At 44.0% G+C, this 27,115-nt stretch overlaps 1 protein-coding gene across 1 annotated transcript; it reads left to right on the top strand.

Moving 5' to 3' along the window:
• Positions 1–499: 499 nt before the first annotated feature.
• Positions 500–27,115, top strand: LOC129814347 (protein wntless homolog). The gene is made up of 12 exons (XM_055867427.1): positions 500–847; positions 3,767–4,039; positions 9,783–9,907; positions 10,194–10,355; positions 10,573–10,709; positions 13,838–14,006; positions 20,464–20,561; positions 20,690–20,753; positions 22,041–22,184; positions 24,076–24,159; positions 24,363–24,516; positions 25,925–27,115. The coding sequence occupies exons 1-12, from the start codon at positions 742–744 to the stop codon at positions 26,020–26,022; spliced, it is 1,614 nt and encodes a 537-aa protein (XP_055723402.1). The 5' UTR covers positions 500–741; the 3' UTR covers positions 26,023–27,115.

Below are 27,115 nucleotides of genomic sequence, written 5' to 3'. Positions count from 1 at the left end.
ATACGCCCACTTCTTGGGCGCTCGCTACCGCTCACCTCCCTCCAACACTATCTAAAAAAAATGATAAGTGGTTTATAGGTGGTTTTAGCCTCTCAATAATAGGCTATCTTTGGCGCCGCAGACAGAGACGGGACCACACAACAAAACAGTAAGCTAAAGTGTGCATAAACTTTAATATTTGCACAAAGAGTCCATAACTTTCCATTCAATAATTTGCATGAAATCTCCTTCACACATTCATTTCTCTAAATAAAGAAACGTGATAGGATACTTTTTGTATAGGCTGATCCATTAATATCACACATATTCAGACGTAGGACATTTATGGACTAATAGAGTTTTTAACATTGACAATGAGGGGAAAATCACGTCAAGATCAAAACACTTCAAGCTTCACTGAAAACTTTCCTTTGCATAGCCCTTGGCTGGCATAATAGAGGCTGTTATTATTCGGGCACTCAATGACAAAGTAACCTGGCATTACGAACCACTATTGCTATGCGGCGGCGCTCCACAGATCTTTCTGCAGTGTTCGGGAAGGGATAGGCAGGCGTGCTATTCCGTCATGTGATTCTCCTTTTTTCTTCCTACAGTCCTCCTTCGAAGTTGATTTTCAAGCGAGGCAGTGCGGTGCCAGCCTTCCTCAATCTCGGCATCTGGAGTGCTAACTAGATGCGGTGACTTTCGTCCCGACTCACCTTATTTTTCCTCACTCAGCGTAGTTTTCAACAACTTTTTAAGATGGCTGGGGCAATTATTGAAAACATGAGCACCAAAAAGTTGGTGATCGTGGGAGTGATTCTGCTTTTGTTCCAAGCGTTTTCTTTTATGGTCGGTGGCTTGATTGGTAAGCATGGTTTTTCCAATTGTATTCTCTTTTGTTGCAACCTTTGGCTTTGTTATTCGACATCTGCGGTTGAATATCCACTATTTGTCGAGTATATTGAATGTTCTATGTAGGCCTATCAAATAATGAAAACAGTTGAATTATTTAGTCAATATCACTGTTGTGATTTGTCATGTAAAAGTTGTCTAACTATTAACAATGTAGCCTTTAACGAAGTTACAATGTATCAAACGTATCAACTTTTGTATCAGAAGTTGCAAGAAAACGAACGTACTAGTTGGTATTCGTCTGCCTCCAACTCAAAATATTTCCCTCTGTATTTGCCTTTACTAATACAAAGCACCTTTCCTATATTTAATAATCTTTTATTGTGAAGTATTGAGTGAATCCACTTTGAATTTGCATGTTTTTGTTTTCTCTTGAAGAATGACATATTTTACTGTAAAACACCATAGGAATTGGTGTGTATAACTTCACTCCAGCACAGAACGTTGTCTGCTTCACTTCTCTCCACCTTCCTCTCATTATGTATGTCTGCTCTGTAGCCCCAGGCAGGCACCATCTCTTTATTTCCCCCTTGCATCTCCCTCTCTCCCTAAATCACAAAGCCCTCTCAGCATTGCATATTTTGACTTCTGCTGGTTCCATTTGCATGACTCCCCACTGACACACACACTCACGCACATACATACTCATAAAAACTGCCACAAACTCTATGCCTCAATATTTGAGTCCTATGAGGCCTTTTGTTACAGATCCCAATCTCTGGTTACTTTTGGCAAAACACAGTCAGTCAGTCTGTCTCCTCTCCTCTCCATAGCTGGGTGGCTGCTGATAAATGAGCTTGTTTGGGCTACTCCTGCCCAAGATAGTTTTAATGAAGCCGGATGCCTTTTGTATCTGCTCGGTGGCCGGGGCCGGCCAGGGTAATTGAGTAGAAAGGCGTTAGTCTCCCCCTGTTATTGGACAACTCCAACACAGCGTGAGGTCACTGGGCTGAGAGGCGGCCATTATTGCGGACACACTGGGGTGGAGACTGGAGGAGCGGTGTGCTCCCAGAATCTCAGGGTGCCAGGATAATTGAACTCTGAGGGGTTCCGTAGAGCTGGTTTAATTCAATTTGGTGTGTCTGTGCTTGTTCCTGAGTAGGCCCAAGTCCATTGTGAGGCGACATTGGAGCACCTAGCTTCACCCACTCGCACAGAGAGAGATAGTTGATACTCTTCTCAAGATGGCCTTGGATTACTTCTATGAGGGGGGGGGGGGCTCAACGTCGGCTCGTAATCGAGACCGGTCACACTTTATCTGGGTAGTCCACCTGTAGATGCTCCACATGGTCAAACTATCTGTTGATGAGCAAAGTTGGTTGCTAAGGTTACGCTTAGGGTTAGCATTAGGTTTAGAATAAGGGTTGGGGTTGGTAGATGGTTAGTTGAAATGTCACTCAGTCTGTAGAGCAACTAAAGATGGACTATCCAAAGTGTTACGTAGGGGCCATCAGCACAGACCATGGCGTGTCCTTGTTTTAGCAGGTTAAGTTATCAAGTGTATGAGCTTTTAGAACTGAAGTACCTCCTGTCAAGCAGTGCATTGTCTCATATTCCTTCCCTTTGAGCAGGTTTTAAAGTGAATTGTAGTGGCACTGATGTATATATAGAGTTTAGAAGTTATTTTGTTCATGGCTGATGTCTGTCTCTGGCCCTGAGGGCATGGTCTGGCTCTTATTGATGCCTATTATCAATACATCCTGGTCCTTTTTATGGACCTACGGTCCCCTTAGTGACCAAGAGAGAGCCTTAACTACTGCCTAGTCACATAACCCCTCCGACACCTTTTCATACCCTGTCAATACCCTTTTCTAGTCCTCAAACCTATTCCGTCTTTCATCCCTCAAGCTTCCTTGCTCTATCTACACAGCACCGTTCACGTTTTTACCTCGACCATATCCTCAGCTTTCTAATGCTAATGTTTAGTACCTTTCCCAACGACTAGTGAAGTCCTATGAGAGAGTGGCCAACCTCATCTGGCTCATGAATCTCTATAAGGATACAGTATTATGACTTAAGTGCTGGGGGCTTTCCCGGGAGCCACCTTTTTAAAGGGATTGGGCCTTACTACAGGGCGTTCTGTCAACATGGTTTGAATGAGTTGTCACTTTGTTTAACCAGGATTTGGCTCGGTTTGATCTTAGACTCAACTTCTTCGCGTGTGCGTACTTTGTTGAGCTTGGTAGCCATCTGACACAAGATAAACTCCGGAACAACGCTTTGATTATGAGTTTGGAAATGTATTCATGTTTAAAACTTCACCATTAGCCTAACTGTGAATTTATTATTTGTAGTGTATTCTGTAATTGAAGAATATAATGGTCTTTTAAAAAAAAATCCAGATGATTGCACATGGGCTTTATATTTCAGCACAATAATAAAAAGTTACACAATACACATACAGCATATATATATATATTTTTTTTTAAACCTTTATTTAACTAGGCAAGTCAGTTAAGAACAAATTCTTATTTACAATGACGGCCATACCCGCCGGGCCAATTGTGCGCTGCCCTATGGGACTGCCAATCACGGCCGGTTGTGATACAGCCTGGAATCGAACCAGGGTCTGTAGTGACGCCTCTAGCACTGAGATGCAGCGCCTTAGACTGCTGCGCCACTCGGGAGCCAACCATTGAAATGAGAACTGCAACAAAATTGTCAGTGTGGTCAGCAACGAAAAATTCCCCCAAAACGCTTATTCCATTATTCTATAGCTTATACCATCAAACATAGTATTAGATGATAATTACTATTTTTATTTCTCCACAAAAGGTCTCATCCTCAGGACAGATGACTAGGACATCTTATGGATCTAGGTCAACTACCATAGTGATCGGCCAGTAACTTAGCAACTCCCCTCTCCCTGTAGCTCCCAGCCCCACCACGGCAGTCCACTACCTGGCTACCAAATGTGTGGACGCGGTCAAACGTCACCAGAGTAGCAGGTGGCTCATGCCCTGGGGCCCTAACCAGTGCGACAAGATCCAGGACTTTGATGAGGCTATGTCCAAGAAGATCGAGGCCAACGACATCGTGTTTGCCGTCCACATCCCCCTGCCCAACAAGGAGATGAGCCCCTGGTTCCAGTTCATGCTGGTCATCTTGCAGTTTGACATCGCCTTCAAAATGTACAACCAGATAGGTAAGGGGAAACTGCAGACTCGATGTGATTGGTGTTGATTGTCTTTCATTTTTTGATTGCGTGTTATTTTAGTGTCAAGACATTCTTATCTGTGATCTTTGTCTCTTTTTTTTGTGTTATGTTGTGTCTCCGGGGGGGGGGGGGGGCAATATGTTGTGTCTGTGTTTTGTGTGTTTTTAGGATGTTAATTGTCTGTCTCTCTGTCTGGTCTGTCTTTGTTGTGTCAGTGACTCATGACAATTCACCCGTACAAGCATCTGTATTACCGCTAAAATATTTGGGTGCTTTGCCCTTACGCTCCTTGTGGATCCAATTTATAAAGTACTCAGAGGTGTGTGTGTGTGTGTGTACGTAGATGCTGTTGATATTAGTGTCCCTCTGTCACCTCAGGGTATTGCCTGCTTTTGTCCTGTTTATTGTGGCGAATGCATGAGCACCCAGAGGAATGTGCCTTTTCTCTCCTCTCAGTAGATTGCATTTCTCTCGCACTGAGAGAAAGGCCTAACAATGATGGATGTGCTGCTGGTTCTCCATAGTGATACAAGCCTCAGGGCTCCATGTCAGAGGCTTATAGTCTCTATAGAACAGGTAGCTAGGGGCGGCTCGAACTGTGGTGGGCTGTCTCAAATTGGACACTGATAGCTTTGCAATTTCCTAATATGGAGTGGAATAACACTCTGCTGGGCACATTTTTCACCCCTTCTCCTTGCTTATCCCCAAGATGAATTGTAACATGGTATGTGGTACATCACTTGGAGTGTTGGGGATGAGTTTCTCACTTTCCATTGCAGGGTAGTGTATCCTTGAGGTCAGTGTAAAATGAGAAAATAAAAGCCCTTGAAATATTCAGTCATTTTCGGCAGCCGGTGTTCGCTCAATTAACTGTCACCTGATCTGATAAAAGCTAACCCCCCCCCATAAATTTGCTCATCAAAGCAGACATCCCACATCTCCCTGTATCCTCTTAACATTCCATTATGTTCAGACCAGGAAGGGTTTGCCATGGTCCTTATCTGAACATGGTATCCGTCATATCTGTGCTCAATTTCAATCTGAGCCCAATGTACTTCCTGTACACCTATTACAATATGGCAATAGACATAGGAAAGTGTCACCATCTTTCTTACAACAATTCCAGTCCTTTCTCCCGGAAGAGCCCAGGTGTAGGGATGAGGGTTTGTTTTGGAAGTGTGCACAGTTGTTACATTCAGACAAGGATTCAGACATGGCAACCGTCTTCTGATCTGGCATTAAGGGTAATATGGAAACTTGAGCTTGCTTCTCCCTTCCTTGACGGCAAGTGGAATATCTCTGTGTGCGCGGTTGTTAAGGAGAGGCCACTGACAGGGCGCTACGCCAGGTCTGGGGTTGTGAAAGATGGGATTAGAGGGATAACGGAGGACTAATGAAGGGGGATTGGCGTGCCGGCCTGGGAAGGTGATCAGAACGCGGGCTCCTTCAAGCTGCAGGAGTCCTCGCCCTTCGGGAAACGGATGGGGGCCAACTTCTTCTGGCTAACCTAGCGCAGGGTGCACGGCATGTACAGTAGGGCACGAGGCACTCTGTAACATCCTCCTCTCACCGAAAATACGTTGCAAAGTATAGTTTAGAGCAGTGAAGCACTGTATTTTTACCACAATAGAAAAGCTAAAAGTAAAGTTTGATCTTGTTTGACTCTAGGTTAAACTGTACACTCCAATTTTAACTATAGCCGTGTTTCAGTATGTAACGTTACTCCTCAAAATGTCGAGTCATTAAAAACAAAAAACCTCCTGTCCCAAGCAGGACGTGGGCTTGTTTACAGCTTGTGCTGCCAGACTAGTCATCGATTCACTACCCCGTCCAAGAATTCCACCCACCCAGATATGCGACTGTTGTCCACCCCTCTCTAATCCGCCGGGGCCAGGCAGACTGCCTCTGATGACCTGCCAGAGGTTTTACTGTGTGGGGCCCTGAAGATCACCCTGATGTCAACAGCTGTCTATGACCGAGCCGCGGAGGAGAAAAGGACAGATTGCCTGGGCTTTTTTTTAAGCGTCATCATGCACAGAAATAGCATGCGGCTGCATATAAAACGACGCATTCAGCTTCAGTGCTGAAACATGTAGCTGCACTGTAAGCGGTCGCGAATCAAATCCAGGTTGTCCTTGCCACTCAAGACCACAGTAGCTTGCTGAGCTCTTAGGTCTCATTTTGGTCTCAGAGGTCAGATGGTCTCAGGCGGGAATGTTCTTCATTTGTGGCTCGCTCTGCAAACTACCTCAGTAACATTAACAAGGAGCGGAGTTGCAGTTTGTTCAAAGAAGAGAAGTTCCAGCAAACTATTGACGTTGAGCTCTTCGTGATTCACTTTCTCACGGCATCCAAATCTCTCTGTCTGAGAGATAAGCAATGAAAACCAGAACCCTCCGTGTGACAAAATGGCGTCGGTCTGTCTAACTCAACCAGAACCACTTTCTTTAGACATTTACCATGCTGAAGGTTGATCCCTGAGATTAATTGTCCCCTTTTTTTTCTCACCCACCCCACTCCACCCAGGCAACAGCCACCCCTGGCAGGGGTCCAGCAATAACACAGCTGTTGAGAAGGCTTAGTGGCGATGGGCACTGCACTGGGGTGGAATGTTTGTGTGCGGTAAGCTGACATTCAGGATATTTGGCGGTGTTCACTTGAGAGGGGTATATGGAGACAGTAGAGGAGAGAGGACTGCCAATAACTCCCCCTCCTTTTCCTCTCTTCCCCCTCCTGGTCAGGGCACCGGGTTTCTTTCAGGGCTCTCCAGCTTGTTTCATAACCACACAAGTCTCTTTGAAAGGGTGAAGCACAGATCTAAAGCCTGTGTTGGCATTCTGACAGCCATTTTGTTTCTCTAGGCACTTAAAACCAGGTTCAGCTCAACGTTTTGCACCTTCAAGTCAGTAATATTGTATCATTACCAACTGTATAGGAGACGGAATTCAAGGCCTTACGTACATGTACGTAAACTATCTTTAAGCCCCTCAACAGGGAAATGTTTCGGATCATTAATCATCCTTCGACTATTTTGGGATCAACATGGCACGCCGATGTGAGATTTTGGTGCATCTGTTCCAGAGGTCGACCGATTAGGCTTTTTCAACGCCGATACCGATTAATGAGGACGATTTTTACTTATTTATTTGTAATAATGACAATTACAACAATACTGAATGAAGACTTAACTTAATACATAAATAAAATCAATTTAGCCTCAAATAAATAATGGAACATGTTCAATTTGGTTTAAATAATGCAAAAACAAAGTGTTGGAGAAGAAAGTAAAAGTGCAATATGTGCTATGTAAGAAAGCTAACGTTTAAGTTCCTTGCTCAGAACATGAGAACATATGAAAGCTGGTGGTTCCTTTTAACATGAGTCTTCAATATTCCCAGGTAAGAAGTTTTATGTTGTAGTTATTATAGGACTATTTCTCTCTATACCATTTGTATTTCATATACCTTTGGCTATTGGATGGTCTTATAGGCACTTTAGTATTGCCAGTGTAACAGTATAGCTTCCGTCCCTCTCCTCGCTCCTACCTGGGCTCGAACCAGGAACACATTGACAACAGCCACCCTTGAAGCAGCGTTACCCATGCAGTGCAAGGGGAACAACTACTCCAAGTCTCAGAGCGAGTGAAGTTTGAAACGCTATTAGCGCGCACCCCGCTAACTAGCTAGCCATTTCACATTGGTAACACCAGCTTAATCTCGGGAGCTGATAGGCTTGAAGTCATAAACAGCGCAATGCTTGAAGCATTGCGAAGAGCTGCTGGCAAACGCACAAAAGTGCTGTTTGAATGAATACTTACGAGCCTGCTGGTGCCTGCCATTTCTCAGTCAGACTGCTCTATCAAATCATAGACTTAATTATAACATAATAACACACAAAAATACGAGCCTTTGGTCATTTAAAATGGTTGAATCCGGAAACTATCATTTCGAAAACAAAACGTTTATTCTTTCAGTGAAATACGGAACCGTTCTGTATTTTATCTAACGGATGGCATCCCTAAGTCTAAATATTGCTGTTACATTGTACAACCTTCAATGTTATGACATAATTATGTACAATTCTGGCAAATTAATTACGGCCTTTGTTAGGAATAAATGGACTTCACGCAGTTCGCAATAAGCCAGGCGGCCCAAACTGCTGCATATACCCTGACTGCTTGCACGGAACGCAAGAGAAGTGACAATTTCCCTAGTTATAAGAAATTCATGTTAGCAGGCAATATTAACTAAATATGCAGGTTTAAAAATATATACTTGTGTATTGATTTTAAAGAAAGGCATTGATGTTTATGGTTAGTTACATTGGTGCAACGACAGTGCTTTTTTTTTTTGCAAATGCGCTTGTTAAATCATCACCCGTTTGGCGAAGTAGGCTGTGATTCAATGAGAAATTAACAGGCACCGCATCGATTATATGCAACACAGGACACGCTAGATAAACTAGTAATATCATCAACCATGTGTAGTTAACTAGTGGTTATGTTAAGATTGATTGTCTTTTATAAGATAAGTTTAATGCTAGCTAGCAACTTACCATGACTTCTTGCTGCCCTCGCGTACAAGGTAGTCGGCCTGCCACGCAGGCTTGTCGTGGAGTGCAATGTAAGGCAGGTGGTTAGAGCGTTGGACTAGTAACTGTAAGGTTGCAAAAACGAATCCCCGAGCTGACAAGGTAAAAATCTGTCGTTCTGCCCCATGAACAAGGCAGTTAACCCACTGTTCCTAGGCCTTCATTGAAAATAAGAATGTGTTCTTAACTGACTTGCCTAGTTAAATAAAGGTGTAAAAAAGATAACCAAAAAAATCGGTGTCCAAAAATACCGATTACCGATTGTTATGAAAACTTGAAATCGGCCCTAATTAATCGGCCATTCCGATTAATCGGTCGACCTCTAATCTGTTCTGTCTTGATAGTATTTTTCATGACATGCATTCTTTCCTGCATACTTTGAAAGTTAAAGGGATAGATCACCCTTTGAACGTTTCTCCAACGTTTTCATATCTCAAACACAGTCTCAAACTCCAGATGAGTCACCTTCTTAGGACACATTGTCAGTTAGATTTCAGTTAATATCTTGAAAAACTTTTTGTGGGCTGAACTATCCCTTTTTAATAAGCCCAGTACCACATTTTATAGCCTTTGGAATAGGTTTTAAAGTTGCACTCGTCGTCTATAGTGGATGCATTGTCTAGGAAATGTATAGCATTTCTTGCTAAGTGAAAGCAAACGAAGTGTCTGCTAATCTGATGGCATGAAAATGACCCGGTGTTGCTCAGCACAGATCGTATGTGTAGCAGTCCCGATTGTGGATTTACAGCGGTAAATGCATTCTTTTCATAGCTCTAGATGTTGCTCCCTCTGGTCTTTTCCCGAAAGGCCTTGACTGTCTGTCATCCGAGACTTATTTCACCCCAGTCACCGCTGGTTTACACCAAAGTATTGTTGTCATAATTATAACATGAGTTACGCAATAGGGAATCGCAGGCGGAGAATTTGATTTCATTGCAAATTCCCCCTTCAATGCTGATCTGCTTGTTAAGACACGCGTAGAGCATAAACAGGTTATATATGCCATTATAATGAAGTCTTCCCAATTGTTATGTGACATCTATATAAAGTTTGGTAGTCGGTAAACATGAGAACCTTTTTTTTTTTGTGGAACTTTTAGGATCCCCCTAAAGTGTGATGTATTGACATCTTCCTCCTACAGAGGATGGAGCAGTGGCCACCATTGACGTAGGTGTGGCCTACAGGGATGACATGCTCGGTGAATGGACAGAGATGGCCCACTCCATAGAGCAAAGGAAGCTTAGCTGCAACTTCACCACCACCAAGGTAAACACAGGACTTTGTGGAGTGTTCCAACCATTCCCTTCCCTCTGGGGTTAAACACTTCCAGTCCTAAAGGGTTTTCTGTGCTACTGGTTTTAATCACTTGATTGCTCTGTTTTTTATTATAGTATTGGTTGGTTAGTCCACACGTGATCATTCAGGTTTTAAATCAGTCTCCCAAAGTTCTGTGGTTTCAGCTGATTTAAATAGAATTTTGTGTTTTAAAGAAATTCCGTATTGTTGGTGTCCCATCAGACGTGTGTAAGTCATCTCTCGCTGTGCCCTGTAGACGTATGAGAACGAAGGTCGCTACTACGAGTGTGACCTGCTGCCCTTCATGGAACTGGGCAACGTGGCCCACAAGTACTACCTGCTCAACATCCGCCTGCCCGTCAGCGAACGCAATAAGATCAACGTGGGCATTGGAGAGATCAAGGACATCCGTCTGGTGGTTAGTAGTGGGTGTTGGAAGAGGGACTCAATGAAGTCAAATCTATTCATGAAATATCTGCGATCATTGAATGTCCTTTACTTTTGTCTTGAAACGTGTGGAGATACTTTTTTAAAACGTTTTTCACGTCCTAACTGATTGCCAAAATGGCCAAACGAGATGTTGAGCTGAACTGTGTGAAAGACTGGCTGACTTTTTTCATTTCCTATCCTATCAGGGTATCCATCAGAACGGCGGTTTCACCAAGGTGTGGTTTGCCATGAAGACCTTCCTCACGCCCAGCATCCTCATCATCTTGGTGTGGTACTGGAGACGCATCACCCTCATGACACGACCCCCTGTGCTGTTGGAAAAGTAAAAGGCCGCCATATTGTTTATTGGACTGTGAACGGGATGGTTCTTTGTTGTGTATTACGGCGTTCAGTCATCCATTGGCGTTGGTTGCGTCGTGAGCTGGTGCATCGCGTAGGTGTGCATTGAGAATTGATCTCTAATCCAAAATGCATGGATGTCCTTGTCCGAGCTTCATACCGTGGCTGAAGGCCTTACTCGTGTGTAAAACTCAGTAACCCCCAGTGGATACCAGTTAGGCCTTGGGCCTATGGCAACGTTAGCAAGTACAGGAGGAGACGTGTCGTTAGATTAACTATGGATGAACTGTGCATCTAGGTCAGATGTTATCAGTGCACTGTCCTGGGCCCGTATTCATAAAGTGTCTCAGGGTAGGAGTGCTGATCTAGGATCAGGTCCCACTTGTGCGTCATGTAGTCTTATTCATAATGATCTATAAAGACAAAACTGATCCTAGAGCAGCAGTTGGGCAGCTCCCCTGTTAAATAAAAATGAGAACCAGGTGTAGATTTTTTTAAGACCTGTAGTGGTGACAACTTAATTCAAAACGATAACTAACGCCAGATTGAAATGATGTACCAATGTAATGTAGAATGATACCCTGTGCCGAGAGCTAAGTGTTCAGTTTGGTTTGTCCCCTGCGTCGCTGAGAGAGTATATCAGTACGTAGCTGCATTCACACCACAGGGACGTTCGTCCAAGCGCCAAACGCGCTACACAATCTTCTAGCACTCAGCTAACACTTCTACCCCAACCACTCCTCCCTCTCTCCGTCGTCTCCGTCGTCTCTACGGCTCAGAGCCCTCGTTCCCAAATGACCGCGCAGCTCTCAGGAAATGGCACTCGAACTCTATTTGTGGTACCTTAAGGTAATTGATCAGTAATTAGCCTTATTCATTTCTGGTGGACTACTGCGCAAGGTTTCCTGGAAGAATATAAGGCACTGGAAGAATACATTTATCAATGGCAGTAGTCCACACTGAAATAATAAGTGAGTCTACACAGAGTACAAAACGTTAGGAACACCTTCCTAATATTGAGTTGCACCCCATTTTGGGTGGGGGACCATTCTTGATACACACAGGAAACTGTTGAGCATGAAAAACCCAGCAGCGTTGCGCTTCGTGACAGTCAAACCGGTGCGCCTGGCACCTACTACCATACCCCGTTCAAAGGCACTTAAATCTATTGTCTTGCCCATTCACCTTCTGAATGGCAAACATATACAGTCCTTGTATAGCTTTCACCTGGTCAGTCTGTCATGGCGTTCCTAATGTTTTGTACACGCAGTGTATGCCAAGTCTGTTTCCACCAAAGCTATTCCTTTATACTGTAGCTAATGCTTTTATTTCCCCAGGTTGTAGGTTGAGGCCTCTTGCTGCTTATGTCTCACAAGTTATGGAGCTAGCTCTGCAGCTTGTTTAGTTTAAGTGCTCTTTATACAAACACACACACACACACACCTCTATCTCTCCCATCTGTATATTCGCAGAGCGCAGGACATTCCATTCATACTAGCCCAATGGAACGTATCTCGCTGCCGACTCTTCTGGAATGTGATTAATGTTTTTAGAGTCAATTGTAACCCCCCTGTCCTCACTCCCCCATACCTCCATTTCCCCCACTCTCAGCCTGTTCCTTCCCTCCCTGCAATACACCCCCCCCCCCTTCTCTATCCCTTATCTGCACCCCTCCCTCCTTTTCTCCCCTCTATGCGATTATCCTTTCATCTCGTCCCGGCATGCGGGGACTTGCAGCGGTTGAACAGAGAAGCCTTGTTCTGTGTCTGTAATAGGTTGGTTTGATTGATTTATTTTAGCCAGTGTGATTTATCATGGCAGCGTGGTCCAGTGACTGGAGAGATGGGAGTATGGAGTCTCCCGGAGGTCCAACCCCACGGCTCCCTGAGGGGTCTACGGAGAAACGTCCAGGTATAAGTTCTCCTGCTACAAACTGGGGTTCTGTGTCCCAAGTATTTCTGATGGAGCCAAAGCCTTCTCAGCGGAAGTCGTCTATTACCGAATGAATGGCCACGAACAACTCCCAACACCACCATTAAGTTTGCTGACAACGGGAAGGTGGTAGGCCTGATCACCGACGACGATGAGACTCCGCCTATAGGGAGGAGGTGAGAGAACTGGGAATGTGGTACCAGGACGGCAGCCTCTCCCTCCAACGTCAGCAAAACAAACGAGCTGATCGTGGACTACAGGAAAAGGAGGGCTAGGCCAACTTCCATTCACATCGATGGGGCTGTGGTGGCGATTTGGCATGGGCCCTCAGATCCTCAAAGTTCTACAGCTGCACCACTGAGAGCATCTTGCTGCATCACCACTTGGTATGGAAACTGTCTGACCGCAAAGTGCTACACAGAGGGTAGTGTGTACGGCCCAGTACATCACTGGGTTCGAGCTCCCTGCCATCCAGGACCTCTATACCAGGGGGTGTAAGGGGAAGGCCCCAAAAATGTTCAGACTCCAGCCACCCGTCATAGACTGTTCTCTCTGCTACCACATGGCAAGCGGTACTGATGCACCAAGTCTGGAACTAACAGTTCCATGAAAAGCTTCTACCCCCAAGCCATAAGACAGATAAATAGTTAGTCCGGGTAGCTATTTGGTTCACAATTTCACTATCTGCGTTGATCCTTTTTGCACAAACTTTTTTCACATCACATACGCTGCTTGGTACCGCTTCTCTATCCTGTTGCATAGTCACTTTATTCCTAGTTATGTACAGATCTACCTCCATTACCTGGACTCGGTTCTGCTACCCCGTGTATACAGCCAAGTTATCGTTACTCATTGTGTATTTATTATTACTTTTCTATCGTCTCTCTCTTTTCTTTCTCTGCGTTGTTGGAAAGGGCCTGTAAGTAAGCATTTCACTGTAAGCATGTGACAAATAACATTTTGATTTGAATGACAAAGGAGGTTGTTCAACTTTTTTTCTTTTTTTTTTACAATTCTGACCATTATATAAAACTAACGGACATAATAATGATGTTGATTATGATCATTATATTAATACAGTGCGTTATGGTGATGACTGGTATTTTATTTTGTGTTGATTTGACCTGTTAATGGCGGTGGTACCGCTGCTGATGATGATGATGCTGCTGTGTCCTCCAGGGTGATCTTTGCCCTGGGCTTGTGCATGACGTTCATCAACATCCCAGTGGAGTGGTTCTCTGTGGGGTTCAACTGGACCTGGATGCTGCTGTTCGGGGACATCCGGCAGGGCATCTTCTACGCCATGCTGCTCTCCTTCTGGATCATCTTCTGTGGAGAACATCTCATGGTTTGTCGCCGCTCTTTTCACCTCTCCCAAGTATTCTTCTGACGTCTTAGTATCTATCCATTTGAGTTAATATGGCTTATTATCCATTGGCTGAGTGTGACTTAAGGAGAATATAGATTTAGCCAACTCGGAAGAGTTAAGTACCGTGAATACAAATTTGGAGCATGACGGGAGTGTGTTGGAGGGAGTTGGCTGACATTCTCCCGTGAAATCTGATGGGTGTCGTCGGTTTGACACTAGCAAATCAGGAGCCAATCATTACAGAGCGGGGGGTGTTCCCAAAGCATGTCATTGGTCCCACGTGGGGGGAGACAGTGCATCTCGATATGGAGCGCAGTTCTCAAGGAATGTATCTCATCAGTTTGTAACTTTTTGTCTTTTCTTGTGACAGGTAAATTTGCTGCAGCATAGCCTATAGTAATATCATTGCTTTAAATCAGTCCATTCAAATTGCATTTCTGTTCCTTGTAAACTGTCAAGAGTAGACTTCTCCAAGTGGTTCCCTAACTTGGCCTAGGCTAGATGCAGTTAATTCGGAATGAAGCGTATATTCAAAACGTAGAGCTTTTGAGCGTTTTATTTCAAAATACTTATTCGCCGCAGTTTTCAGCTTAGACTAGAGTTCTGTACTCACTTGCAAACAATAATACAGTTCTTCTTTGTTTTTGGAACTTAAGTCGGATAATTTTATTCGAAGAGAGATGTAAGCTTGACGACATACTGTATTAGGTTCTCAGTCAACTTACCTTGTAAAATAAAATCAAAAAGCTTGCTCTTGTTTGCTGAATGTAAAAGACAGCTGCCAAAATAAATGTTGAAAGGAGAGAGGGAGAGAGTATGTGATGGTCTGAATGGATATAGCAGTTATTTATTTAGACCGTAACTATTCCATCTTTGTGAAGACGCAAAAGCCGCTGGGTCCTATTCTAGTCCCATATTATTCAAGCATGTCACTACAATAATGAAGAGAAGAACGACACGCAACGTGGGGAAACATTCTGAAAGGTACAGTGCATTCGGGAAAGTATTCAGACCGCTTGACTTTTTCCACATTTTATGTTACAGCCTTATTCTAAAATGTATTTTTTCCCCCTCAATCTATACACAATACCCCATAATGACAATGAAAACAAGTTTTTAGAAATCTTTGCAAATGTATTAAAAATAAAAAACATCATGTTTACGTACAGTTGAAGTCGGAAGTTAACATACACTTTAGCCAAATGCATTTAAACTCAGTTTTTCACAATTCCTGACATTTAATCCTAGTAAAAATTCCTAACCTAAGACAGTTGGGATCACCACTTTATTTTAAGAATATGATAATAATGTCAGTATAATAGAGATTTATTTCTGCTTTTATTTCATCACAATCCCAGTGGGTCAGAAGTTTACATACACTCAATTAGTGTTTGGTAGCATTGCCTTTAAATTGTTTAACTTGGGTCAAACATTTTGGGTAGGCTTCTACAAGCTTCCCACAATAAGTTGGGTGAATTTTGGCCTTTCCTCCTGACAGAGCTGATGTAACTGAATCAGGTTTGTAGGCCTCCTTGCTCGCACACACTTTTTCAGTTATGCCCACAAATTTTCTATAGGATTGAGGTCAGGGCTTTGTAATGGCCACTCCATTACCTTGACTTTGTTGTCCTTATGCCATTTTGCCACAACTTTGGAAGTATGCTTGGGGTCATTGTCCATTTGGAAGACCCATTTGCGACCAAGCTTTAACTTCCTGACTGATGTCTTGAGATGTTGCTTCAATATATCCACATCATTTTCCTCCTCATGAAGCCATCTATTTGTGAAGTGCACCCGTCCCTCCTGCAGCAAAGCACCCCCACAACATGATGTTCTTCTGCTTGCAAGCCACCCCCTTTTTCCTCCAAACATAACGATGGTCATTATGGCCAAACAGTTCTATTTTTGTTTCATCAGACCAGAGAACATTTCCCCAAAAAGTACAATCTTTGTCCCCATGTGCAGTTGCAAACCGTAGTCTGGCTTTTTTTATGGTGGGTTTGAGCAGTGGCTTCTTCCTTGCTGAGCAGCCTTTCAGATTATGTCGATATAGGACTCGTTTTACTGTGGATATAGATACTTTTGTACCGGTTTCCTCCAGCATCTTCACAAGGTCCTTTGCTGTTGTTCTGGGATTGATTTGCACTTTTCGCACCAAAGTATGTTCATCTCTAGGAGACAGAATTCCTAACCCCTCTTTCCTGAGTGGTATGACGGTTGCGTGGTCCAATGGTGTTTATACTTGCGTACTATTGTTTGTACAGATGAACGTGGGACCTTCAGGCATTTTGGAAATTGCTCCCAAGGATGAACCAGACTTGTGGAGTTCTACATTTTTTTTTCTGAGGTCTTGGCTGATTTCTTTTGATTTACCCATGATGTCAAGCAAAGAGGCACTGAATTTGAAGGTTGGCCTTGAAATATATCCACAGGTACACCTCCAATTGACACAAATTATGTCAATTAGCCTATCAGAAGCTTCTAAAGCCATTACATAATTTTCGGGAATTTTCCAAGCTGTTTAAAGGCACAGTCAACTTAGTGTATGTAAACTTCTGACCCACTGGAATTGTGATAGTGAAATTATCTGTCTGTAAACAATTGTTGGAGAAATTACTTGTCATGTACAAAGTAGAATTCCTAACACACTAGTCAAAACTATAGTTTGTTTACAATAATTTTTTGGAGTGGTTGAAAAATTTTGTTTTAATGACTCCAACATAAGTGTTTGTAAACTACTCAGCACCATTGGCAGTGATTACAGCCTTGAGTCTTCTTTGGTATGACACTACAAGCTTGGTACACCTATATTTGGGGAGTTTCTCCCATTCTTCTCTGCAGATCCTCTCAAGCTCTGTAAGGTTGGATGGGGAGCATTGCTGCACGGCTATTTTTAGGTCTCTCCAGAGATGTTCAAGTCCGCGCTCTGGCTGGGCCACTCAAGGATATTCAGAGACTTGTCCCGAAGCCACTCCTGTGTTGTCTTGGCTGTGTGCTTAGGGTGGTTGTCCTGTTGGAAGGTGAACCTTGACCCCAGTCTGAGGTACTGAGCGCTCTGGAGCAGGTTTTCATCAAGGAGCTCTCTGTACTTTGCACCGTTCATCTTGCCCTTGATCCTGACTAGTTTCCCAGTCCCTGCCACTGAAAGACATCCCCACAGCATGATGCTGCCACCACCATGCTTCACTGTAGGGATGGTGCCAGGTTTCCTCCAGACGTGACGCTTGGCATTCAGGCCAACGAGTTCAATCTTCGTTTCATCAGACCAGATAATCTGGTTTCTCATGGTCTGAGAGTCTTTAGATGCCTTTTGGCAAACTCCAAGCAGGCTGTCATGTCCCTTTTACTGAGGAGTGGCTTCTGTCTGGCCACTCCACCATAAAGGCCTGATTGTTGGAGTGCTCCAAAGATGGTTGTCCTTCTGGAAGGTTCTCCCATCTCCACAAAGGAACTCTGGAGCTCTGTCAGTGACCATCGGGTTCTTTGTCACCTCCCTGTCAACTGTGGGACCTTGTATAGACAAGTGTGTGCCTTTTTCAAATCATGTCCAATCAATTGCATTTACCACGGGTGGACTCCAATAAAGTTGTAGAAACATCTCAAGGATGATCCATGGAAACAGGATGCACCTGAGCTCAATTTCGAGTCTCATTGCAAAGGGTCTTAATACGTAAGGTGTTTCTGTTTTTTATTTTTAATAAATGTGCTAACATACCCATATTGACGAAGTAAAAATTTTTTATGTGTAGATGGCTGTAACGTAACAAAATCTGGACAAACTGAAGGGGTCTTAATGCTTTCCTACTGCACGTGTCAGCCTACTGATTATAACATTTTTAAATAGGCCCTGTGATTTATAAACAAATTCATTCAAATTGACTAACCTATCATTTTAACTTTGTAGGCTGCATGTCCTGCACAAATCAATGAACCATCAGAATTGCATGCTTTTTCCCAGCTTCATTATTTGAAAGAGGTGTGTAATTCCAGTACATAAAATGCAGTCCACACTCAAAGAATAACATAACTAGATGTTCCCAAGACAGCATACGTCTATGGGGTTTTAAGATTTTATGTCTTGTGTAATGTAGCCTATCATACACTATATACACAAAAGTATGTGGCGACCCATTCAAATTAGTGGATTCGGCTATTTCAAACTCACCCGTTGCTGACAGGTGTATAACATCGAGCACACAATCTCCAAAGACCAACATGAGCAGTAGAATGGCCTTACTGAAGAGCTCAGTGACTTTCAACGTGGCACCATCATAGGATGCCACCTTCCAAAAATCTATTCGTAAAATTTCTGCCCTGCTAGAGCTGCCCTGGTCAACTGTAAGTGTTGTTATTGTGAAGTGGAAACGTCGAGGAGCAACAGTGGCTCAGCTGCGAAATGGTAGGCCCCACAAGCTCACAGATTGGGACCGCCGAGTGCTGAAGTGGGTAGCGTGTAAGAATTGTCTGTCCTCGGTTGCAACACTCACTACCCAGTTCCAAACTGCCTCTGGAAGCAACGTCAACACAAGAACTGTTCCTTGGCCCGAGCAGCCGCACAAAAGCTTAAGATCACCATGCACAATGCCAAGTGTTGGCTGGAGTGGTGTAAAGCTTGCAACCATTGGACTCTGGAGCAATGGAAAGGCGTTTTCTATAGTGATGAATCACACTTCACCATCTGGCAGTTTGACAGATGAATCTGGGTTTGGTGGATGCCAGGAGAACACTATCTGTAGTGTTTGGGGGAGGAATACATTTCTGGGGCTGTTTCATGGTTCGGGCCCCTTAGTTCCAGTGAAGGGAAATCTTAACTCTACAGTATACAATTTACATTCTAGACGATTCTGTGCTTCCAACTTTTTGGCAACAGTTTGGGTAAGGCCCTTTCCTGTTTCAGCATGACAATGTCCTCGTGCACAAAGAGTGGTCCATAAAGAAATGGTTTGTCGAGATCGGTGTGGAAGAACTTGGCTGGCCTGCACAGAGCCTGTAGGGGGTGAGTCCCAAAGACCCTCCCCATTATTGTGTAAGGGGACCTTAAGATTCATATGTTTTGCTGCAGGCCTTATAATAAGATACTGTTGCTATGTGTCTAAAAACTCTGCCACTATACGTTGCACAAGCCATCTATATTATTATTTGTGGTTTAGCCCTGGCTGTTGCGAGAGTGTGCTTGCAGGCTGGGTGTGATTCAGACTGAAATTAGTTAAAGAGAAGTAACCACTGTCAGGTTTCGATATTTTGATCTTATGAAACAGTGGTCAATTCTAATAAATTCAGAGAAGCTACTGGACTAGGTTGCATTGTAAGGTAACCTCAGCTTATTGATACACACATACATTGACGTAGCTGATCTTACCACTAGGGTGTGATCACATGTATAAAATCAGCTGTGCCCTTAGGTGGGGAGCAGAACTTACTCTGAAACATACGTGCTATGTTCCTGTTAACTTCTGTCTGCAATTGCATTAATAAAGGTTTTTGATTTAATTCAAGATATTGTCTGAATGCTAATTTCGCCAATAATTGACAAGGAACGAACGCCAACAAGCCCTGACTTCAACCCCATCGAATACCTTTGGGATGAATTGAAACGCCGACTGCGAGCCAGGCTTAATCGCCCAACATCAATGCCCGACCTCACTAATGGTCTTTTGAGAACTTGCTTCCATTCAGCCACATCTAGTAGAAAGCCTTCCTAGAAGAGTTAAGGTTGTTATAGCAGCAAAGAGGGGGGACCAACTCCATATTAATGCCCATGATTTTGGAATGAGATGTTCGACGAGCAGGCGTCCACATACTTTTGGTCATGTGGTGTATGTATTGGTTAACGGCACAATCATTTTGGCTTTTTCTGGTTTGGACTCAACATGTATTTTTGTAGGGTTCATTGGGTTCAGGTAACATTGTTTGACGTTTCAGGCCGATCAAAGCTCATATACATGTTGTACAGGCCTGTCCCCTAGACCTTGCTCCTTTTTTGCATGCCATCAGGACCACGACGGACTGATCCAGTTCGGTCATTGGGTGGGGCATTCTGATGAGTTGGGTTTGGGGGAGTCTGGACCGAATTTGAATGATTTTAAAACTACCCTTAGTATCCATTGACTTGGTTAGACTTTTAGTATCCATTGACTTGGTTAGACTTTTAGTATCCATTTTAATTTGGGAAGCAGGTACCCTAGAGGATAAGCGCGTTGGACAGGTAACCAGAAGGTCGCTGAACCCAGGTGAAAAGTCTGTGCCCTTGAGCAAGGCACTTAACCCTAATTGCTCTTGTAAGTCGCTCTGAATAATAACGTTGTCTAATTGACTAAAATGTAAATGTATCCATGGTAGGTGGATACATTTTGATTTTGAACTGCATTTTATTATTTTATCCCCCTCTCTTGTCTTACTGGTCTGTCCCACTTTTTATAATTCCCCCTACCCCCAGGACCAGATGGAGAGGAACCGTTTCTCAATCTACTGGAAGCAGGTGGGACCCATTGTCTTCGGCTCCTTCTGCCTCTTCATCTTCGACATGTGTGAGAGGTGAGGCTGAACCGCACACACACACACACACACTTCACCACACTGTCAAAACAAAGCTCCGAGCTATTTAAAGGTTATCCCCACAGATTTTCAGGGACCATTTCTGACGTATTTGTTTTCCCCACCAGGGGAGTCCAGTTGAAGAATCCTTTCTACAGTATTTGGGCTTCCGACGTGGGGACTGAGTTGGCTGTATCCTTTGATTACATTGATGACTTCGTGCCTTTTAAAAGTTGATGGCCCAAAGGAGACTAAATTAGGGATGAAATATCTCTTGTCTGAAAAAGAATGTGTCCATGCAATTGTACTGTATATCCCCATACAAGTTTCCAGTGTATCTTGGAATTATTTATATGATCCTTTATATTTATATTCGCAACATAGGGCCAGATTGTGTATCAGTATTTGACATCAACATACTAACATTAATCAGAGCACGTCTCCTCTGTTAGTTTCACCGTCACAGTTCCCTCTCATCACTGTGTTCTGTGCTGAAGTCAGCAATAATTCAGTGGTGCTGGCAGTGCCTACTCCTGCCTTGGGCCATCTCTCCTCCTTATTTACCCTCTCCCAGCCTCCTCACTGTGTGTGAGAGAAGGAGAAGAGCTGCATAGGGGAAACCCACAGGCCTAGGTGATGCAAGATTCATCAGAACAACCCCCATCAGAAACTAGTAGCAGCAAGAGTATTTTGCTTAATCTCTCTGCTTCACCTCTCTCCCTCTCTAGCAGCCCCTCTCTCTTTCGCTTTCTTTTTTTTGCTCGCTCTCCAGTCCAGTGGGAGAAAAAAGCCCTGTATAAAGTTGGTCGTGACAGGGAGACCCATGAGGTGACGCCCAGAATCGTCCGGGTAGGGGAGGGTTTGGCCAGCCGGGGTTTCCTTGTCCCATTGCGCTCTCTGCGACTCCTTGTGGCGGACCGGGCGCCTGCAAGCTGACTTCGGTCGCCAGCTGGACGGTGTTTCCTCCGACACATTCGTGCGGCTGGCTTCCTGGTTAAGCGAGCAGTCTGTCAAGAAGCAGTGCGGCTTGGCGGGGTCATGTTTCGGGGGAGCGTTGGCTCTCGACCTTCGCCTCTCACGAGTCCATAGGGGAGTTGCAGCGATGGGACAAGACTAATTACCAATTGGATATCAGGAAATTGGGGAGAAAAAGGGGTAAAAGTACAAACTAAAATAAAAACGATGGCCATCTCTATCAAGCATGGTGGTTTATATTTAGTGTTCCTAGAATTAAGCGGGATGTCTGAAAACAGCCAATGGTTTCTATCAGTCTGTTGGAAAATGTACTATTACTGCTACTGTGCTGTAAGATGCGTCAGGCTAGAGCTGGGGGTCTATATATGGGGCTTCAGTTATGGTCAGTCCTGTCTAATGGTAAGAGTCTAATCTTTCAGTTGGCTTAATAAATCGTTCGATTTACGCAATGTTTTATTAGCAGCACCATGCACGTTAGCTCCTTGACTTGAGGTTGATTTACAGATGGCGTTCATCATCGTGGCGGGGATCTGTGCCTGTCTCTACTTCCTCTTCCTGTGCTTCATGGTGTTCCAAGTGTTCCGCAACATCAGTGGGAAGAGGTCCTCCCTGCCCGCCATGTCCAAGGCCAGACGCCTGCACTATGAGGTCTGTGTGTACATAAATGTGTGTGTAAACAGCACATACAGTGCCTTCAGAAAGTATTCATACCCATTGACTTATTACACATTTTGTCGTTACAGCCTGAATTCAGTATGGATACTGTGAGGATCTGTGTTTTATGCATTTTATCCTGATACCAGATTTGATTGACGCAACCCTTGACAATACCCAAGTGAAAACATGTTTTTAGATTTGTTGGAAAATGTATTGAAAATGCAATACAGAAATATTAATTTACATAAGTATTCACACCTCTTTGCTATGACACTCCAAATTGAGCTCCGGTGCATCCAATCTCCTTTGATCATCCCCTACAACTTGAATGCCAAGAGTGTGCAAAGCTGTCATCAAGGCAAAGGGTGGCTATTTGAAGAATCTCAAAAACAAATCAAAATATATTTTATTTAACACTTTTTTACTACATGATTCCATATGTGTTATTTCATAGTTTTGATGTCGTGACTATTATTCTACAATGTAAAAAATAAAGAAAAACCCTTGAATGAGTAGGTGTTCTAAAACTTTTGACCGGTAGTGTATATCTGGAGAAAGGTAGGAAACAATTTCTACAGTGTTGAACTTTTCTAAGAGCACAGTGGTCTCCGTCATTGGGAAACATAAAACGTATGAAACTACCCAGACTTTTCCTAGAGCTGGCATTCCGACCAAACTGAGCAAGAAGGGCCTCTCGGTCAAGGAAGTGACCGAGAACCCAATGACCACTCTGACAGAACAACAGATTTCCTTGGCTGAAATGGGAGAACATGCCAGAAGGACAAGTCTCTACAGCACTTCACCAATCTGGCCGTTATTGGAGAGTGGCCAGATGGAAGCCATTCCTGAGAAAAAGGCACATGACCGCAAGCCTTTGTGGCAAAAAGGCACGTGAAAGACTAAGGCAAAAAATAATATAAGGCAAAAGATTCTGTGGTTAACTCCCTTACGTACTCGGGAGAGGCGAAGGTCGACAGCCATGCGTCCTCCGAAACACACCACAACAACTGCTTCTTAACAAAGCGCGCATCCAAAATGGAAGCCAGCCGCACCAATGTGTCGGAGGAAACGCCGTACACCTAGCGACCTGGTCAGCGTGCACTGCGCCCGGCCTGTCACAGGAGTCGCTAGTGCGTGATGAGACAAGGATATCCCTGCCGGTCAAACCCTCCCTAACCCGGATGACGCTAGGCCAATTGTGCGCCGCCCCATGGGCCTCCCGGCTGCAGCAGAGCCTGGGCTCGAACCCAGAGTCTCTTGTGGCACAGCTAGCACTGCGATGCAGTGCCTTAGACCACTGCCCCACCCGGGAGGCCGTGCTCCCCATCTAATTTAACAGAGCTTGAGAAAATCTCCAAGGAAGAATGGGAGAAAATGTGCAAAGCTGATATAGACATACCCAAGGCGACTCAAAGCTGTAATCTCCGCAAAAGGTGATTCTACAAAGTATTGACTTAGGGGTGTGAATGCTTATGTAAATTATATATCGCTCCTTTTCAATACATTTGCTAACATTTCTAAAAACATATTTTCACTGTCATTATGGGGTATTGTGTGTAGATGGGGGAAACAATTTAATCCATTTTGAATTCAGACTGTAACAAGAAGATGTGGAATACGTTGAGGGTATGAATACTTCCTGAAGGCACAGGATAATTGGGGAGGACGGGCTAGTGGTAATGGCTGGAGCGGCATAAGTGGAATGGTATCAAACACATGGTTTATATGTGTTTGATGCTATTTAATTTGCTCCCTTCTAGCAATTATGAGCCGTCCTCCCCTCAGCAGCCTCCACAGACTTAAACATTTGTATTTTCAATGAATTTGTTGTCCGTTTCTTTTTTCATGGATAGTAGTATTCATTCTAATCTTCCTCTCAAAGGGGCTCATCTTCCGGTTCAAGTTCCTCATGTTGGTCACTCTGACCTGCGCTGCCATGACTGTCATCTTCTTCATCATCAGTCAGGTGAGTTCTGCCTGTGTGCCTCCAGGGGTATCCCAGAATCCTCTGGAGAGGGTTAGGTATTGAAGCAGGGTCATGCTAATTAGGGAACTCCATAGCAAAATGTTTTGTGTCGGAAAACTGTTATTGGACGGAAGTTCAGATAGTTTTGTGGTGTTTTCTTAAACGTTGTACCTACTGAACACCCATATTGTGTGTGTGTCTAGGTGAACGAGGGCCACTGGCACTGGGGAGACTACACGGTGCAGGTGAACAGTGCCTTCTTCACAGGGATCTACGGCATGTGGAACCTCTACGTGTTCGCCATCATGTTCCTGTATGCTCCCTCACACAAACGCTACGGAGACGAGCAGTCCAGGGGTGAGTCCAGCTAACACCCGCGTCTAATGGTCAACTGTCGGTAGGTCAAAAGTGACGTCAAATGTTATTTAAAGGGCATCATAAGAGTCCCAATACACTTCACTGTGGTGAGCAAATATTGACACGCAACAGTGTCTCCTTTTTGAGGTAATACCGTTACTTTCAGATGTATGTTTCTTGTGGACATTACAGTCTGTCTGAGGTTAAGGGGATCTGGTGCGTCTAATGGACAAAGAATCTCAGAAAAGATCCTTGGAATCCTGTTAAAACCGGTTTCAAGACTAAAGAAACTCCCAGCTCAGAGTAGCTTATTGGACAGGGGTAGGTAACCCTGTTTTTGATTCAACCAATCTGTAAGACCAAGTGTGTTGAATTTAGGCCTGAACTAATCAATTGCCTCAGTTGGTCAGGTGTGGTGCCTAGTTGGAACAAAATCCTGCGGCACTCCAGGAACAGGGTTGCCTACCCTTGTTATAGGAGGACGTTAAGACATTGCCCAGGCAAACTCTGAGCCAGGAGTAAAATCAACTCGTAAAACTCCGCCGGTAATCACGACAGTGCGGTACTGCAAAGGAAAGATGGTGATGACGCTCATTGACATTGGTTATTCCCCATCATTTGCAACAATCTCGACGAGGCATCGCCAGCTGTGAAATCTAGCGCGCCTCAGTCAACCACTGCGAATGTGACTACATCAAATGTTGCAATGGTAAAATGTTGAACTTTCCTCTGACACCATCGCTTTGCCTACTCTTTAGTTATTGCCTAATATGTTGGCATCCACAACCTTCTTTTTAACCAATTCTCATGGTTGTTGAAAGCGGACATTGGACAATACTACTGTAATAGCAACACACTCGTCACTCCCGTTTAACAACTCTAAATCACTTTGGCACAGTAGGCATAAGAGAATACCTGTTGGAGTTCAGGAAAGGGTTCCCTGAAATGCGTTAGCCTGGAGTGGTTTCTCGCCTTATCTCTTTCTCCCTCTCTGTTCATTTAATCAGGTCACCGTTTCAAAAGACAAAGTAATAAATGACGTCTGTCGCGAACCAGAGGGCCTGACATAAAGAGCAAATTGACGAGGAAAAGGTTTTAACGAAAGCTGTATCTTTAAAAAAAAAAAAAAAAAACGCATTGCGGCGTTAAAGCCTGCATCGGGGGACACAATAAGTCCGTTTTATACATTGTGACTGAAATGGGAAGCACAACAGCACAAGGTTTGTTCAGAACCATTAGGGCTCTCAGGATAGACATCTTTTCTTCACACTTTTCAACTGAAGACGACATGCTTTTCTTGTGTCGCTCCGTTTTCTACCGTTTGGTGCTTAACGAGCCCGACACAGATGACCCAGGTGTACTGCTGTCTGTGTACTGATTTGTCTGTTGGTCACTGTGCTCTGTTCAGGAGCCAGTGGGGAGGACATCCAGCTGACCACCACCATCACCCACGTGGACGGACCCACCGAGATCTACAAGATGACGGGCAAAGAGGCCCAAGAGTAGCCCCCCCCCCGGACCTTCTAATACCTACCCTACAAAAGTCCCTCCCTTCAACCCTGACTGTGCTTTCTTTAACCAAATCCCACTGTCCCAAAAGTTCAAAAGCAACTTTTCTGTAGGTCTACGGTCCATTCATTTCATTGCAGACATGGGGCCGGATTGTAATATCCATCTTTGACATTTGACACAGTCTGTTAACTATCAGTGTTTGCAATGTTGCTGCACAACTGTACTCTTTCTGATGAAGTCCAGATTGTGGACTAGCTGCTTTGAAATGGAAACGGGGGAGAAGGATGTAGCACATCATCTGGTGGTCATAAGAGGGAGTTGTGGAGGAAATCGCACTCCAGGTAGATGTTGCCTTCAGGCACAGTTCTAGGATCAGTTAACCCCCCCCAAATCCTAAATGTATCCATTAGGGGGAGGGAGTACAAATCTGACCTTAAATCAGTGTCCAGTGGTAACTGCATTCAACTCCAGGGCATTCTGAGGCGTAACTGGTTGCCTCACTGAAGACATCAATTTGTTATTTAGAGGGAGCAAATTTTGTATGGATGCTGTTTTTGACTGTTCACCTCAGCAGTTTTACATTAAAATAACCAGTAGGATATACAAGTACGATGAGGCATATACACACAACGTCCAACATGGCCACTTTTGGAAGATCTGTCAAATGAAAGCACATCCCCGCTGTTGTCAGTAATAACGGCAAGCTTTGTTGTCACTTCTGTCTGCACTCACTCTCACCTGTACACGTCCATGGAAAGTTCTAGACTACTGGATTCACTTGTCTATCACTCTTACAAGTGGGGGGTTGCCTTTTTGGATTGTGGGGAAAATGTACAAACCACAAGGGCTTTTTGGGAAACACCAAGTTCATTGTTACCGTCTAGATATATATTTTTTATAAAGTGCTTATTCTCAACTGTATGAAATATTGACATGCTGAATCACTTACTGTCTGCTGGCAAAAGAAAAACATTTGACATTTGAAGATTGTATTACATGTGGGAGTGTAGTTGTGCTTTTTATGCTAATTTAATTAACTTTATGCCATGTCTTTTAATATTTGCTAAGTAAAGTATATTCACTCACA

Source organism: Salvelinus fontinalis, chromosome 17, assembly GCF_029448725.1.
Source record: "Salvelinus fontinalis isolate EN_2023a chromosome 17, ASM2944872v1, whole genome shotgun sequence".
Classification (NCBI taxonomy): domain Eukaryota; kingdom Metazoa; phylum Chordata; class Actinopteri; order Salmoniformes; family Salmonidae; genus Salvelinus; species Salvelinus fontinalis.
This window is presented reverse-complemented; position numbering and strand designations above follow the sequence as displayed.